The 18617-nt window shown below is 43.8% G+C and overlaps 1 protein-coding gene across 4 annotated transcripts in view; it reads left to right on the top strand.

Moving 5' to 3' along the window:
* LOC137377354 (ovochymase-2) overlaps window positions 1-18617 on the top strand; it is a 72504-nt gene that overhangs the window by 41664 nt on the left and 12223 nt on the right. For all 4 annotated transcript variants that reach the window (XM_068046949.1, XM_068046948.1, XM_068046947.1 and 1 more), the window contains exons 12-13: window positions 9895-10025; window positions 11814-11907. In XM_068046949.1, coding sequence (XP_067903050.1) covers window positions 9895-10025; window positions 11814-11907 — 225 coding nt within the window. The remainder of the gene's footprint in view (window positions 1-9894; window positions 10026-11813; window positions 11908-18617) is intronic.

The following is an 18617-nucleotide window of genomic DNA, read 5'->3' as shown; positions in this document are numbered from 1 at the left end:
TTCATTGGAATCACTGGTAATCATATACATCCAGCTCTCACTTCTGGCTCCAAGCACCACACCCCGGTACACCATCTCAGCTGGTGGGTGAAATGTAGTGAGGGAGAAATGATGAACATGACACCAACTGGGCCGATGTCCTTCTTTATAAATGTAATGGCCAGGGTGGAAGGATTCCAAGCGGCTCAAGTGAACATCATGTTCTGGACCAAAGGCGTACCACACCTTTGACTATGATTGTTGGTATAGTAGCTATGGATAAAATAGCGAGGGAAGGAGGGTCCCTTCAAGCCTTAGTCGGCAACCCACCTAGGAGAGGGAAACTCTGAATCCAAACCTACAGCTTGAAGACCTCGCTGCTGCCGTTCCAGTTCACTGGGCCACAACAGATGAGGTCCAGGTTTAAAGGGTGGGGTCAGTCACCGTGAACTGTACGCCACAACGTAAAGCACCACTGTGCAGGCAGGAAGGAAATCCATCCACCCCAACTATAACTCAACAAGTAAGTCCTGTAGCGACGGGAAAGCGGCGAAAACGGCAGGTGTAAGATGAACTGGCAGCCGCAGTTCCAATCCTGCATGCAGGCGGCTCAGGATATTGTTCATTTTGATGATGACCTAGAGACGACATCATCACCTGGTAGCACCCTGAGCGACCGAGCAGCCTTTTTGAAGGACAGCACTGCTTGTTCCGAAATTGGAGAGGGGCCTAGAAAAGGTGGCCGAAACAAATGCTCGTCTCCTTACCACCGAGTTGGCTTGCCGCGGTCAACGGACATCTCTTAATGTGGTCAAACTACAACAGAAAAGGAAATGCGAACTCCTAACCTCGCTTCAAAAGGGGGAAAAGAAGAAAAATTCTGAAACTCGTCTGCTGGAACGTGTGAACAATGCTCGACTCTGGTGACAACAGCTCCCCCCAATGATGCTCAGTCCTGGTGGCCCATAAGCTCGCCAGACTAGACATTGATATCGCGGCCCTGAGTGAGGTCCGCTTCTCAGAGTAAGGTAGCCTAACAGAACACAATGCTGGCTGCACCCTCCATTGATCAGCTAGACCTCAAGATGAACAACGCCTCTTCGGTGTCGGCTTCATGGTGAAGAAGACTATCACCACTAAACTTTCAAGCCTGCCAATTGGCCGTTCAGAACATATCATGTCCCTGTGCCTGCCCCTCCAAGACCAGCAGCGTACAACCCTCATCAGCGTTTATGCTCCAAGTCTGAAGGCTAACCCAGCTGACAAAGATAAATTCTACACAGATCTCCATGAACTCATCCAGAATTCCCCTCCCAAGGAGAAAATTGTCGTCCTTGGTGATTTCAATGCCAGAGTGGGCCGTGACAGCCTGGTATGGTAGGGAGTGCTCAGAAACCATGGAGTTGGAAACTGTAATGAAAACAGACATTTACTCTTGGAACTCTGTGCAGAAAAGCAGCTGTCCATAACCAACATCTTCTTTCAACAAAAAGATCGCTTCAAGACCACATGGATGCATCCCTGCTCTATACATTGGCACCTGATAGATCACATCTTGGTACGCCAGTGTGATCTAAAGGATGCCCTGCATACTAGAGTCATGCCCAGTGCTGACTGTCACACCTCCACCACCCTCATAGGCAACAAGTTCCAGGCCATTACCACTCGCTGAGTAAAAAAGTTCTTCCTCACATCCGTTCTGCATCTCTTGCCCAAAACCTTCAATCTGTGTCCCCTAGTCCTTGAACCATCAGTTAATGGGAACAGTTTTTCCTTGTCTAACTTATTTAAGCCTGTCATAAAACTGTACACCTCTATTAAATCTCCCCTCAATCTCCTCTGCTCCAGGAAGAACAATCCCAGCTTCTCCAACCTAACCTTGTAACTAAAATCCTCCATCCCCAGAACCATTCTGGTAAATCTCCTCTGCAGCCTCTCAATGACCCTCACATCCTTCCTAAAGTGTGGTGACCAGAACTGGATGCAATGCTCCAGTTGGGGCCTAACCAGAGCTTTATAAAGGTTCAGCATAACTTCTCGGCTTTTGTACTCAATGCCTCTATTTATGAAACCCAAAATCCCTTATGCTTTACTAACTACTCTTTCAATATGTCCTGCCACCTTCAAAGATCAATGTACATGCACCCCCCAGGTCCCTCTGTTCCTGCACACTCTTTAGAACTGTGCCATTAACTCTATATTATCTCACCCTATCCCTTCTCCCAAAATGCATCACCTCACACTGGTCTGTATTAAATTCCATCTGCCACCTGTCTGCCCATTCTGCTAGCCTATTTATGTCCTGTTGCATGCACTCCATATCATCCTCAATGTTTGCCACACCTCCAAATTTGGTGTTATTGGCAAATTTTGAGATTCTACTCTGTATTCCAAGATCCAAATCATTTATATATAGCAAAAAAAGCAGTGGTCCCAGCACTGACCATTGGGGAACACCACTATCTACCATCCTCCAATCTGAAAACCAAACATTTACTACGACTTGCTGTAATCTGTTCTTAAGGCAGTTTACTATCCAATTGGACACTGACCCTCCTATTCCATGAGCCTCAATTTTATTAACCAGCCTTTTATGCGGTACTTTATCAACCACTTTCTTAGAGGCCATCTAGACAACATCCATCGCATTCCCTTCATCAACATTCTCTGTTACTTCACTAAAAAATTCAATTAGATTTGTCAAGCATGATCTGCCTTTTACAAATCCTTGCTGGCTCTCCCTAATTAGTTCAAACCTCTCCAAGTGCCTGTTGATATTTTCCCTGATTATTGTTTCTAAAACCTTACCCACCACTGATGTTCAACTAACTGGCCTGTAGTTGCTAGGACTGTCCTTACACCCTTTTTTGAATAAGAGTGTCACATATGTCACTTTCCAATCCTCTGGCACTTCCCCCATATCTTGGAGATATTGGAAGATTATGGCAAACCCTTCCACTATCTCCACCCCCTCATCCTTTAGCAATCTCGGATGCAAGCCATCTGGACCAGGTGACTTATCTACCCTAAGCATATCCAGCCTTTCCAATACCTCCTCCCTCTCAATTTCTATCCAATCCCCATTGTCTCTACTCTCTCCTCTTCTACTGATATTTTGTCAGATTCCTCTCCTTAGTAAACACCGATACAAAGTACTCATTAAGTATTCTAGCCTTGCCCTGTGCCTTGAAACATATATTATCCTCGTTGTGCCTGATAGGCCCCATTCCACCTCTTACTACTTACAAATTAGATGCCAGTGGAAGATTTTTGGGTTCCCTTTTATGTTAACTGCCATTCGATTCTCATATTCTCTCCTTGCCAGTCTTATTTTCCTCTTCACCTCCACTCTCAATTTATTGTATTTGGCCTGGTTCTCACTTGAAGAATTCACCTGACATGTATCATGCATCCTTTTTGTTTGTTTCATCATAATCTTTATCTCTCATGTCATCCAAGGAGCCCTGTTTTATTTCCTCTCCCTTTCATCTTTGTTGGAATATACCAAGCCTGTACCTGGAGTATATTTTCCTTAAGGAAACCCATTGCTCCATTACAGTTTTTCCTGTCAGTCTTTGGTCCATTTTATCCTGGCTAGATCCCTTCTCATTGCATTTAAATTAGCCCTCTTCCAATCTAGCCATAGAATAGAATCATAGAATCACTTAGGCACAGAAGGAGGCCATTCGGCCCATGGAGTCTGTGCCAGTCCCCTGTAGAGCAACCCAGTGAGTGTAAGAAAGTTCTTCCTCACATTCCCCCTGCATCTCTTGTGCAAAACCTTAAATCTGTCTAGCTGTTCTACCTTATGTCGTTCCTTGCTTTTTGGCATGACAAATCTAAACCTTATGATACAATGATCACTCTTACCTAAGTGATCCCCCACAGAAACTTGGTCCACTTGGCTCACCTCATTTCCCAGCATCAGTTCAAGCAATGCTTCTTTTCGAACTGTTCTGAGAATGTACTGATCAAGGAAGTTCTCCTGAACGCAATCCAGAAAACCCTCCCCCTCCTTTCCCTTTACTCTAAAATTATCACAATCAATAATTGGGTAACTAAAGTCCCCCAATATCACCACTCTATAGTTCTTGCTCATCTCTGTGATTTCCCTGCAGATTTGCTCCTCGATCTCTCTCACACTATATAATACCCCCAGTAGCATGATCATACACTTTTTACCCCTCAACTCTAACCAAATGGGTTCCGTCATTGCCCCTTCAAGGACATCTCCCTTTCCAACATTAAAATGCCGTCCCTAATCAGTACTGCTACCCTACCTCCCTTTTTCACTTTTCTATCTTTTCTGAACCCTTTGTATCCTTGTATGTTAAGTGCCCAGTCCTCACCATTTTTAAGCCACGATTTCGTTATTGCCACTACATTGTATTCCCATACTGCTATTTGGGCTTGGAACTCACCAACCTTATTCTCCACATTTTGTGCATTTACATATATGCATTGTAATCCTGTCTTGCTTCCTTGTAGCCCACTCCGATCTTATACAGAACTACTCCCTTCCCTAGCTCTGTCCAGGACCCCTACTCCTTTATGCACATTGTTCCTCCTTTCTACTTCTATATGCTGGTGCCCGTCCCCTTGCCAATTTAGTTTAAACCCTCCCTAACTACACTAATGAACCTCCCCGCGAGGAGATTTGTCCCTGTCCTCTGGAGGTGCAACCCGTCCCTTTTGAATAGGTGCCTTCTGCCTGAGAACTGGTCCCAATGCCCCAAGATTCTGAAGTTCTCCTTCCTGCACCATGCTTTAAGCCATGCATTGATCCTTCCTATCCTCCTATTTCCACCCTCGGTAGCGCGTGGCACTGGGAGGTATCCAGAGATTACAACCTTTGAGGTCCTATTTTTTAACTTCCTCCTTAGCTCCTGAAAATTTGACTGTAGGACCTCAATACCTGCCCTTGCTATCTCATTGGTACCAACATGCACCACAACTTCTGGCTCACTCCTTTCCCCCTGCAGAATATCCTGCACACTCTCAGTGATGTCCTTTACCCTGGCACGAGGGAGACTACACAGCATGCAGGACTCACGATAACAGTTGCAGTAATGCCAGTCTGTTCCCCTGACTATGGAATCACCTATAACACCTGCATTTCTACACTTTGCTACTCCCTCCTGGACAGTCCCATGCCCATTGGTGCCATGGTCTGGACTGCACTCCTTTAAGGTGTCATCGTTCTCAGCAGTCTCCAGTTCTGAGTACCTGTTTGAGAGTGGCTCACACCTTGAAGACTCCTGCACCGCCTGCCTTTTCCTAGTCTTCCGGATAGCTACCCACCTAGTATCCTGAACTCTTAGTGCCTTAGTGCTCTTAGTGGGGTGACCACCTCCTAGAATGTACAATCCAGGAAACTGCTCTTGGACCTTGCGCTGTTCTAGCAGTGCTCTCTCTCCTTCTCCATGTGTACAAAAGTACAAAGGTTCAATAGAATAACATCAATAAAGCACCTTTAACATAGGGAAAGGTCCTCAGGGGCGGCACAGTGGTTCGCACCGCAGCCTCACAGCTCCAGGGACCCGGGTTCTATTCTGGGTACTGCCTGTGTGGAGTTTGCATGTTCTCCCTTTGTCTATGTGAGTTTCCTCCGGGTGCTCCGGTTTCCTCCCACAGCCAAAAGACTTGCAGGTTGATAGGTAAATTGGCCATTATAAATTGCCCCTAGTATAGGTAGGTGGTAGGGGAATATAGGGACAGGTGGGGATGTGGTAGGAATATGGAATTAGTGTAGGATTAGTATAAATGGGTGGTTGATGGTCGGCACAGACTCGGTGGGCCGAAGGGCCTGTTTCAGTGCTGTATCTCTAAAAAAAAACAGATTAAAATTGACACCGAGCCACAAAGAAGATATTAGGGCTGGTGACTAAAAGCCAGGTCAAAGACATAGGGCTGGATTTTATGGGCTCTCTTGAAGTGGAGTCGGAGGCTGGGGGGCAGGGAGAATCGCGATAGGTGGTAGTGTGTGGGGGTGGGGGGAGGAGGCGCGGAGGGCCCGTCACCAAGCGATCGTACTGGGGGAGGGATAGGCCGATGATGGCTTTCCACCCAGAGGCCAATTGAGGCCCTTAAAGGCCTCATCCCACAGCCACGGGGATGTTACCAGCGGTGGGGGTGGGGCGGGGGAGGTCTCTCCCTGGTGGGCAAACTGTGGCACATGGAGGACCTCTGCCAGAAACTACTTTACCTCTCAGGCCCCTCCTCCCCCTGGGCTGCACGACCACCACACCTCGTCGGGGCCTTCCAGATTGCTCTGGCGACCCTGCCTCATTTACCTGAGTGTTCCAGCACTGGGTCTGGGTCCAAGGCCTCTGCGGTACCGGCAATGGCCACCACTTCCGGTGGTGCTGCCAATACTGCTGAGCTGATTGGCCGGCAGCTCTTGGAGGCTGAATCACCATCTATAACGAGACGGCGATCCCTGCTCATGAAACTTAGATTTAAAAAGATTGGAGGATCGTTCCGGGGATGGGGCGGGGGGTCACGAAAAGGCAGAGGTGGGCTTTCCCCTGCCTTTTCAGCCCAGCCCCAAGAGACCTGTCTCCATCACAAAATCCTGGCCATAGGGATTTTTGGAGGGTCTTCAAGGAGAAGAGAGAGATTGTGAGCTTTAGGGACGGAATTCCAGAGCTTAGGACCTAGGCACGGCCACCTATTATGGAGTGAAAGGAATTGGGGGTGCGCGAGAGGCCAGAATTGGAAGAGAGCAGAGATCTCGGAGGTCTGGAAGAGATCACAGAGATAGGAGGGAGGCAAGGCTATGGAGGGATTTGAGCACTAGGATGAGAGTTTTAAGTATTAAATTAGAGCCACCAGTGGACTAGGAGCCAAACTCATTAACAGGAATAATTAAATGTTGATAGTTTCATCATCGTAATTGGAAAGCCTCGACAGCAGCTGCTTTGAAATCAGGGAGCCAAGTTCATATCATATTAATTAAATACTCAGGACCAGCAGCAAAGAAGGTAGCGGGTGCACAAATGCATGAAACAAACCAAGGGGAAAACAGCAGATGCTTCCTGGGTCTGCATTTCCAATGCAGATTTTAATATCTAACAGCTAAGCTGTGAGTATAAATAGTATAAACATGGCCTTTTGATCAGCAGAAACCCAAATAATTATGAAGAGTGAAACAATAAATGGTTTCTTTGAGGTGGGAACAGAAAGTAAACACTGAGCTAGAAACGGAAGGTGCTGGCATTACGCAGCTGGCCTGTCAGTGTGTGTCTGTACAGAGGAACAGCAGGGTGTGATGTTTTGGAAAGACTTGACATTAGGAGAAAAATAGCCTTTGAAAAGTGCTGGATATGAAGGGGCAATCTAGTAACATACGAACATACGAATTATGAGCTGGAGTAATCCACTCAGCCCCTCGAGTCTGCTCCACCATTCAATAAGTTCCTGGCTGAACTGATTTCTCCACATTACCACCTACCCCCGATGACCTTTCACCCCCTTGCTTATCAAAAATCTATCTACCTCTGCCTTAAAAATATTCAAAGAGTCTGCTTCCACTGCCTTTTGAGGAAGAGAGTTCCAAAGACTCACGACCCTCTCAGAGAAAAAAATTCTCCTCATCTCTGTCTTAAATGGGCGACCCCTTATTTTTAAACAGTGACCCCTGGTTCTAGATTCTCCCACATAAGAAAACATCATTTCCACATCCACCCTGTCAAGACCCCCTCAGGATCTTAGTAACTCAGAAATAATCCTTTTAGGGTGTGTTCTGGTCTCCTGCACTTCCTCAATTTTTATTGCTTCACCATTGGTGGCTGTGCCTTCAGCTGCTGAGGCCCTAATCCCTGGAATTCCCTCCCTAAACCTTTCCAGCTTGCTACCTCTCCGCCTTTCAGACTCTTCTTAAAACCTACTTTTTTGAACAAGCTTTTGACCAACTGTCCTAATGTCAATCAGTGTCAAACTTGGATAAGCGCTCCTTTGAAGTACCTTGGGACATTCTACTACATTAATGGTGCTTTATCAATGCAAGTTGTTGTTGTTGAAAGTTCCAGCCTGGTGGACCTCTCTACAAATTGCTGGACCCTGTCTGGCTGCAACTCTAACTTCAGATGTCCAGATGCCATGGTACACAGGTGGGCAGAGCTGCCTACTGACATGCCTAAAGAAACACTTAGTAAACCCAATTTGATACCACATTGGACTTGCACTCTTTGGGGTATCCGCCCTCCAGTAAGATTCACTCCACTTGAGTCCATATTGGGAAATGTGCACCCAGGACTCAGAATTTACACTGCAAATTTGGCTTTCGAGCAAATCCCAAATTGCTAAATTTGCAGTGCAATTGAAGCCCCAAAATGTAGCATGGAGCAGGTGTCAGCAATCAGAAAACATTGGTCAAATTCATCAATCAAGCAGCTTAACATCCAATGTTCCAACTCATAATCGCTGCCAGCCAATTGAATTGTATTTTAATTGGCAGTTAACTAACAACTGATGTGAAGTAAATGGAAAAATGGTGAATTTTAGGTAGATCGAGATGGGAAATGTGAATGGAATGCTTTCTCATTTCGGGAAGCAAACATCAACATCAAGCACTCCCAGGTGAGGCAGAGCAAGACTACACGCAGTGTAAAGCTCCCTCTATTCTTTCCCAGTAGTGAGCTCTGACCCTCCTCCCCAGTACAGTTGCATATTTTTTCCCCATTATCCTTTGATCCCTCTGAATTTGTTGCTTAATCAGAGCTGTTTTATGATCTGAACCCATGCACATTAGGATCGGGACAGTTGGCTGGGCCCTAAGCTCTGGAATTCCCTCCCTAAACCTCTGGCTCAGTCTCCTCCTTTAATACACTCCTTAAAACGTACCTCTTTGACCACATGTCCTAGCATCTTTTTTTTTATTTGTTCATGGGATGTGGGCATTGCTGGCTAGGTCAGCATTTATTGTCCATCCCTAATTGCCCTTGAGAAACTGAGTGGCTTGCACTTAAGAGTCAACCACATTCCTGTGGGTCTGGAGTCACATGTAGGCCAGACCAAGTAAGGATGACAGATTTCCTTCCCTAAAAGAGGATAATGAGCCAGATGGGTTTTGATAACAATTGACAATGGTTTTATGGTGACCATTAGACTAGCTTTTTAATTCCAGATTTATTAATTGAATTCAAATTTCACCATCTGCTATGGGGGGAGGGGGATTCAAACCCATATCCCCAGAGCATTAGCCTGTGCCTCTGGATTACTAGCCCAGCGACATTACCACTATGCCACCGCCTCCCCTTGCATGGCTTGGCATCAAACCTTTCTTTGATACCGCTCCTGTGGAGCACCTGGTTAATTCTGTTAAAGGTGCTTGATAAATGCAAGTTGTTGTTGCTTCAAACTCATTTGACACAAAGCCACAGCCAAAAGAACAGCTAGTGATTTGCTCAAATGTTTAACATTCAGTCCTTTCTTAATTTTTGTTGAAATATTTTATGCATGAATTTATTCCACAGAGGTGTTCAAAATGTTGAGGGATTTTGATTAAAAAAAAACCCTTCACTGGCAGGAGGGTTGGTCACCTGACTCAGATTTAAGCTAATTGGCAAAAGAAGCAGAGCGGAGTTTAGGTCTTTTACGCAGCAAGTTGTTGTGACGTGGAATGCGCTGCCTAAAAGGGTGGTGGAAGCAGATTTAATAATAACTTTCAAAAAGGAATGAGAGAAATACTTGAAAAGGGAAAAATAAATACAGGGCTATGGAGAAAAAGCAGGGGAGTGCGAATAATCGGATAACTCTTTCAAAGAACCGGCCCAGACCCAATGGGCCAAATGGCCTCATCCTGTGCTTTAAGATGCTATGGTCCTTCCTGATGACATCAGCTGAAGTGAATATGTAATATTTCAGCTGAATCTATTTTGTTTAAATAAAACCTGTGCAATCCTCTCTCCCCAGGGTCTGGCTGTGGGTCACTGGAGACTTTATCAAATCAAGGTATGATCCAAAGCATGCGGTTCCCTCAACAGTACAGCAGTAATGCTCAATGCCAGTGGCTGATACAAGCCCCTGAAAATCATGTGATAAAGGTCAGTAATACTCCATCCTGATTGAGTAATGTTTATGCAGCTCTATTTATTGCCCATCCCGAATTGCCCTTGAGCAAGTGGTGGTGAGCTGCCTTCAACTGAGTGGCTCGCTAGGCCATTTCAGAGGGCAGTTAAGAGTCAACCACATTGCTGTGGGTCTGGAGTCACATATGGGCCAGATCAGGTAAGGACGACAGATTTCCTCCCTTGAAGGACATTAATGAACCTGCTGGGTTTTTCTGACATTTTATTCCAGATTTAATAATTAATTGAATTTAAATTACCCGAGCTGCCGCTATGCTACTGTCCCCTGTAATCCTACATCTGTGTGCACTTCTTCTCAGCGTTTCTATTATAATTTCCAATGTTCACATTTAAAATGGGAGCTGTGAGATTGAGTCAGCCTTGACAACACAGGGGTTAAAGACCTGACCCGAACCCGACAGGATCCGATGACGTGTTGGGTTCGGGTCGGGTAAAGTTACATTCCCGGGTCCGGCACTCGGGCTCGGGTCGGGCCAGGTTGGACACGCTCGATCACAGGTAAGTTACTAGAAAGGTGGTTTTGTTACAGTTATTTTAAATTTGTGGAGATCAGCAACAAAGTGAAAAACGGAAGGTAAGTTAACTGATGGTTGGGTCAGATGCAGGAAAAAAATGGAAGGACTCGGGGCGGGTCAGGCTCGGGTCGGATGTGGTTCTGTCAGGCTCGGGTTGGGTTTTTTTTGCAGACCCGAGCAGACCTTTAATAGGGGTATGATTGCATAATGGTAATGTTACTGGACTAGTAATCTAGAGGCCTGGACTAATGATCATGAGATATGAGTTCAAATTCCACCACGGCAGCTGGGGAATTTAAATTCAATTAATTAATAAATCTGGAATAAAAAGCTTGTAAGGGTGACCATGAAACTGCTGGATTGTTGTTTGGCTCTGATTGTGCTGGTTTGCGTAAGATTTTACATTTGGCAATGCGCAAATATGAATGAACAGAAACCTGAGCAAAAAATATCATTCAGAAAATGAGGGCAATTTTGAACACAGTTGTTTTAGTCATTCTTGGGATGCGGGCATCGCTGACAAGGCCAACATTCATTGCCTATCCCTAATTGCCTTTGTGAAGGTGTTCAGTCACCTTCTTGAACACAGCTGAATGGCTTGCCAGGGTATTTCAGAGGGCAGTTAAGAGTCAACCACATTGCTGTGGATCTGGAATTACATGTAGGCCAGACCAGGTAAAGACAGCAGATTTCCTTTCTTGAAGGGAATTAGTGAATCAGTTAGGTTATTGCAACAATCCAGTAGTTTCATGATCACCATTACTGAGAATAACTTTTTATTCCAAATTTGTTTAATTAACTGAGTTTATCTTCCTTAGTTGCCATGGTAGGGTTTGAACTTGTGTCTCCAGTTCATTGATCAAGTCCTCTCGATTATTTACCTAGTAACATACCATTTCGTTACCATGCCCACAATTTGCAAATGGGTAATGTGTTGTGCCCAAAGCTCTACTGAGATGTACCTATAGGCTCGAGTGGAACAGAAAGGCTTGCATGGACTACTTGGGCTGAATGGCCTATTTCTGTGTTGTATATTCTATTTATTTCTATAGGAGGAAGTAGATGGGTCTTTGGATGAGAGATTTGAGGAGGAAAGTAGTTGGGGTTGGTTTATGAAGAAGAGAGAGGCTCACTGGGTCTTGTGGCTATTTCCTCTTTCAAACCATCCCTACGTCTGTAAATATGCAACTATACAGTACAACTGACTCATTGGAATCTTTCCTTGCAGCTGGAATTTAAGGATTTTGAAGTGGAATTGTCCAACGATTGTTCTAATGACCTGTTAACAGTACATGACGCCTGGGCCGAAAGTAATCAATCAGGTAACGAACATTCGAAAGAAAGAATTCCTTAATTCTGAAACCTGGGAATTGTGCTAGAATTTTCCACCTCGGCTTTGGGTGTTTTTTTTAATCATTCATGGGATGAGGGCCACGCTGACAGGGCAGTATTTATTGCCAATTACTAATTGCCCCTGAGAAGGTGGTGGTGAATAGAACTGAACCAGTTAGACCATTTCATAGGATAGTTAAGACTCAACCATATTTCAGTGAGTCTGGAGTCACATAGAGACAGACTGGGTAAGGGAGAAAGATTTCACTCCATTAAGGACATTAGTGGAGCAAATGGGTTTTTATGACAATCTGATAATTATATAGTCACTGATACTAGTTTTTTTTATAATACTAGATTTATTTATTAAAAGAACTTAAATTCCCCACCTACCAGGGATTTGAACTCAGGGTCATTAGTCCAGGCCATGGGATTACTCTGTAACATAACCATTATGCTTCTGCTCCCTGATGATCCACTTGCTATTGTAAATTCTATGTGTGTGTGTGTGTGTATGAGAGAGGGGGATTGTGAAAGTTGTTGTTTTTAATCTCAGCCCTGTGGAGACCCAGAGGCAGCACAGCAGCCTGCCTGAATGCTGTAGAAAAGAACCAGTGAGGTACCTAGGAGGGGTGAAATTGATTTTCGGCAAAAGTGAAATCAACAGAAAAGAACATCGAATGATGTGTGAAAGGTGCAGCTGATTCACCATCGCCTGTATTTACACTTTCGGCTGAAACTGATTACACTCCCGTTGTGTTTCTGTGGACAAGTGTGCGTGTGTGTGAGAAGGAGAGAGAGAGAGACATCATTGGAGTTGTGGTTTTCACTCTGCTCCTGCAGAACTACCAGGCAGAAACTTTACAAATATCAACAGAGCAGGGAGACAAAAGCATTAAAGATAGAGGGCCTGATTTTTCTGTAAAATAGTGACGACATTCGCCATTATTGATGCACTAATCGGTCAGCAACTTGTGGCGAGGAAGAGACTGAGTTGCTGGATGTATTTATACTGCTTCACCATTAACCTCGAGAAAAAGGCAGCTCGCCCTCAAATGCCCTGTGAGTTTCATGAAGTTGCTGCATTAACTACCCATTAAACACGCTGCAGAAAGTTAGGGCTAGAATTTAACAATGTAAGGACCCTTCTAATCATGTGATAATTGTTACTGACTGCCAATAAACCTCTCTGGCCCAGAAAGTGAACAATCACAAGGGTAGAGTCTCATTCCCTCTGGCAGTAAATTGTTTTAGAAGATTTTAAAAATGTCAAATTTTAAAATTTTACATTTTTTCTTACTTTTCCTTTCTGTCTCTTTTCTCTCTCCTAATTTAATTTTTCTTTCCCTTTATTTCTTTTTCTGGACCTGATTGAATCAAATTCACCTGATTTCCTTCTCCCTCATTCCTCTGTTTCTTTCTGAATCTTTAAATCTCATTGTTCACTGAGGCCCCTGATACCCCCTTGCCCTCTCCACACTGTTATCAACTCACACTCCCAGAAAGTTACAGGCAAGAAACATTTTAAAACATAAACGTGCACAAACATACGAATGAGGAGCAGGAGTAGGCCACTCGGCTCCTTGAGCCTGCTCCGCCATTCAATAAGATCATAGCTGATCAGATTGCTAAAGGCTGGCTCGGGTCTACAAATCAAACCTGACCCAAGCTCGATAGAACCACATCCAACCCCGAGCCCGACCCGGCCCGGCCCAGGTCCTTCCATTTTTTCCCATGCCTGACCTGACCCGACCATCAGTTAACTTACCTTCCGTTTTTCACTTTGTTGCTGATCTGCACGAGCTTAAAATAACTAACAAAAGCACCTTTCGAGTCAAAAAATTACATTAACATTGGAGCCACTTACCTGAGGTTGTGATAGAGCGTGTCTGACCCGGCCCGACCCGAGCCCAAATGTCAGACCCAGAAGTGCGACCCGACCCAACCTGAACCCAACACATGTTGTCGGGTCCCGTCGGGATCGAGTAGCTGGCCTTTACCGATTGTAACCTCACCTCCACATTCCCGCCTACCTCCGATAACCATTCACCCTATTGCTTATCATGAATCTATCTACCTTTGCCTTAAATATATTCAAAGACTCTGCTTCCACTGCCTTTTGAGGAGGAGAGTTCCAAAGACTCACGACCCTCTGCGAGAAAAAATTTCTTCTCATCTCTCTTGTAAATGGGCGACCCCTTATTTTTAAACAGTGATCCCTAGTTCTAGATTCTTCAACACGGGGAAACATCCTTTCCACATCCACCCTGTCAAGACCCCACAGGATCTTACATTTCATAAACCTGAAGGGGTGGGTAGAGGCAGGAACCCTCACAACATTGAAGAAGTATTTAGATGTGCACTTGAAATGCCATAGCATACAAGGCTATGGGCCAAGTGCTGGAAAATGGGATTAGAATAGATTGGTGCTTGATGGCCGGCACAGACACGATGGGCCAAAGGGCCTGTTTCTGTTCTGTATAACTCAGTGACTCTATGACTCTATATTTCAATCAAGTCACCTCTTACTCTTCTAAACTCCAGCGGAAACAAGCCTAGCCTGTCCAACCTCTCCTCATAAGACAGCCTGCCCATTCCAGGTATTAGTCTAGTAAACCTTCTCTGTACTGCGTCCAACGCATTTACATCCTTCCTTAAATAAGGAGACCAGTACTGTACACAGTACTCCAGATGAGATCTCACCAATGCCTTTAATAACTGAAGAATAACCTCCCTACTTTTGTATCCAATTCCCCTCTCAATAAACAATAACATTCTATTCGCTTTCCTAATTATTTGCTGAACTTGAATACTAACCTTTTGCGATTCATGCACTAGGACACCCAGATCCCTCTGTATCTCAGAGCTCTGCAATCTCTCACCATTTAGATAATATGCTTCTTTTTTAATCTTCCTGCCAAAATGGACAATTTCACATTTTTCCACATTTGCCAGATCTTTGCCCACTCACTTCACCTACCTATATTCCTTTGTAGTCTCCTTATGTCCTCTTCACAACTTACTTTCCTACCTATCTTTGTGTCATCAGCAAATTTAACAACCATACCTTTGGTCCCTTCATCCAAGTCATTTATATAAATTGTAAAAAGTTGAGGCCTCAGCACTGATAACTGCAGCACACCACTCGTTACATCTTGCCAACCAGAAAATGACCCATTTTGTCTTCTCTCTCTTTTCTGTTAACTAGTCTATCTTCCGTCAATGCCAATATGCTATCCCCTATACCATGAGCTTTTATTTACCCTAATAACCTTTGATGTGGCACCTTGTCAAATGCCTTCTGAAAATCTAAGTACAGCACATCCACCAGTTCTCCTTTATCCACAGGACATGTTACTTCTTCAAAGAACTCCAATAAGTTGGTTAAACATGATTTCCCTTTCCAATTTGTTCAGTACCACTTCCCTGGTGACTGTAATTTTCTTGAGTTCCACCCTCCCTTCCATTTCCTGATTTACAGCTATTTCTGGGATGTTACTTTTATCCTCTATAGTGAAGACTGTTGCAAAATACCTGTTCAATTCATCTGCCGCCTCCTTATTTTCCCTTATTAATTCCCCAGACTCATTTTCTGTAGGACCAATGCCCACTTTAACTCCTTTCTTTTTTAAATGGTTATGACCAAGGCTGGAGGAGTGCACTGTTAATTCAGTCCCTCTTCTCCACAGGTCACAACATATATTTAAATTTTCCCACTTACCAATACGGTCAATCATAGACTCTATTTTTCCCAGAATAAAACACACTAACCAGGTTTCTTTAATAAACATCAAAATTATCAGTTTTTTTATAAACAAGTCTTAACCAGTAATGAAGTAAAGCCTAAACACACAGATTGAAATCCATAAACTCCTTTTTTTTCCTTAGCCGCTCTCACACACATACATGCACACATATAATAAAAGCAAAATACTGTAGATGCTGGAAATCTGAAATAAAAACAAGAAATGCTGGAAATACTCAGCAGGTCTGGCAGCATCTCTGGAGAGAAGAGCAGAGTTCACGTTTCAGGTCAGTGACCCTTCTGTCACTGGGATCTGCCTAGAACAGTTCTTTCTAGATGACGTTGAAGATCAGTTTGGGTAGGCTTTCCAAGAAATGCAGCTACAGAGGTTTCAGACTGGCCTTACAGCAGAAGTATGGTAATAGGGGGTTTCAGTTCCCACACATTTGATACACGGGGTTTCTTCAAATACAGGAGGAAAGCGGAGACTGACACACTGGATACACAAGATTTCTTTCAAAGGGAGAGAAAGAAATGAGCTGGGTTTCCTTGGCAGGCAAAAACCAACTGTCTTTCAAGCAGTTTACACTCCAACCCACTGTCCAAAGTGAAACCAAAACAATGTCACAAGTATCAAGCCTCCTGACCCTGATAAATCGTGATCTGTCACTTTTCTGTAAACATCTCCTCCAAGTAAAAACAACAAGCACCTTTCTGGTATTTTATCTGAAAACAGGTGCCTTCCAGTAAGGGCTTGTTTACAAGCCAAATCCAGGACCTTCTGGTGACTTATTTTTAAAAAACACAAAATTCAGCATCTCTTCAAGCTTCCAGATGAATCCATGTTCATAATTCAACTATAAGTCCTTAAAAACATATTTTACAAAAAATAGAAGCACTCTCATAACAAGATATCTATAGAAACTCTTACTATCTGTTTTTATATTTCTAGCTAACTTTCTCTTGCACTCTAACTTTTCCCTCCTTAACAATCTTTTAGTCATTCTTTGCTGTTTTTTATATTCTGTAATATATTCTGACCTGCCACCATCTTTGCGCAATTATATGCTTTTTCTTTAAGTTTGATATTATCTTTAACTGTTTTAGTTAAACACAGATGGTGGGTCCTCCCGTTAGAATTTTTCTTTCTCGTTGTAATGTCACAGTCTCAGGATACGGGGTATGCCATTTAGAACCGAGATGAGGAGAAATGTCTTCACTCAGAGGAGGGTGAACCTGTGGAATTCTCTACTGCAGAAGGCAGTGGAGGCCAAGTCATTAAATATATTGAAGAAGGAAATAGATATATTTCTTAATGCCAAAGGGATCCAGGGATATGGGGAAAAGCGGGAACAGGGTACTGAATTAGACGATCAGCCATGATCTTTTTTGAATGGCGGAGCAGGCCCGAAGGGCCAAATGGCCTACTCCTGCTCCTATTTTCTGTGTTTCTATGTTTCTATCTATTCTGTGTATTCTGAAATATCCCCTTAAATGTCTGCCACTGCATCTCTATTGACATATCCCTTAACCTAATTTGCCAGTTCACTCTTGATAGCTCTGTTTTCATGCCCTCATAATTTCCCTTAAGTTTATAATATTAGTCTTAGACCCATTCTTCTCTCCATCAAACTGAATGTAAAATTCTATTATATTATGATCGCTGCTACCCAGGGGTGCCTTCACAATGAGATCATCAATTATCCTATCTCTTTGCACAATACCAGGTCTAGTATAGCCTGCTCTCTGGTTGGCTCCAGAACATGCTGTTCTAAGAAACTACCCTGAAAACATTCTATGAACTCCTCATCTAGGCTACCTTTGCCCATCTGATTTTTCCAGTCTATATGTAGATGAAGATCCCCCATGAGTATCACGGTACCTTTCTGACAAGCTCCCATTTTTTTCTTCTTTTATACTCCGTCCTACCACGTGGTTACTGTTAGGACGCCTGTACACCACTCCCACAAGTGACCTCTTGCCTTTATCATTTCTCATCTCTACCCAAACCGCTTCTACATACTGGTTTCCTGAACTTAGGTTATCCCTCTCTATTGTGCTAATGCCACCATTAATTAACAGAGCCCCCCTCCACCTTTTCCTAGCTTTCTGTCCTTCCTAAATGTCATGTACCCTTCAATATTCAGGTCCCAATCTATGTCATCCTGCGGCCATGCCTCTGTAATGACTATCAGATCGTACTTATTTATTGCTATTTGCGCTATCAGTTCATCTGTTTTGTTTTGAATGCTATGTGCATTCAGATACAGAGCCTTTAGTTTTGTCCTTTTATTATTTTTGTAACCTCTAGCTTAATCTGCTGATTTACTGTTAGATTTGTACTCTCTGTCCCTTCCTGTCATGGTCTGTTTATCGTTTCCCATATTAATACCTTTCTCCCTTGCCTTGTCTCTGCTCTTTGATTTATCACATCTTCCCATATTTGATCCTATGCCCACACTATTTAGTTTAAAACTCTCTGTACTTCTAGTTATATGGTTGGCTAGAACACTGGTCCCAGCACGGTTTAGGTGTAGATTGTCCCAATGGTACAGCCCCCACTTTCCTCAGTACTGGTGCCTGCACCCCACCGGAACCCACTTCTACCATGCCGGTCTTTCAGCCATGCATTCATTTCTCTAATCTTATTTTGCCCTATGCCAATTTGCATGTGGCTCAGGTAATAATCCAGAGATTATTACTTTTGAGGTTCTGCTTCTTAACTTGGTGCCTAGCTCCTCATACTGACTGCACAAACATGCCTAACTAACAGGGCATGCCGTGAGATGCCCCACTCCAGCAAACTCCGAGCCAATATATAAAATTATTTGAGCGGCTCATATATCTTAAACCATTAAATACAAATCCTGAATCACAATCATGCTTTGGGTGACAATTTTGTTTTGTCTTGTTGAGATGCAGTTTACTCTGAGGGGTTGTTTTTGAGGTGTTGTA

Source organism: Heterodontus francisci, chromosome 14 (assembly GCF_036365525.1).
Source record: "Heterodontus francisci isolate sHetFra1 chromosome 14, sHetFra1.hap1, whole genome shotgun sequence".
Classification (NCBI taxonomy): Eukaryota; Metazoa; Chordata; class Chondrichthyes; order Heterodontiformes; family Heterodontidae; genus Heterodontus; species Heterodontus francisci.
The sequence above is the reverse complement of the archived record's forward strand: the minus strand, read 5'-3'. Positions and strand labels throughout refer to the sequence as shown.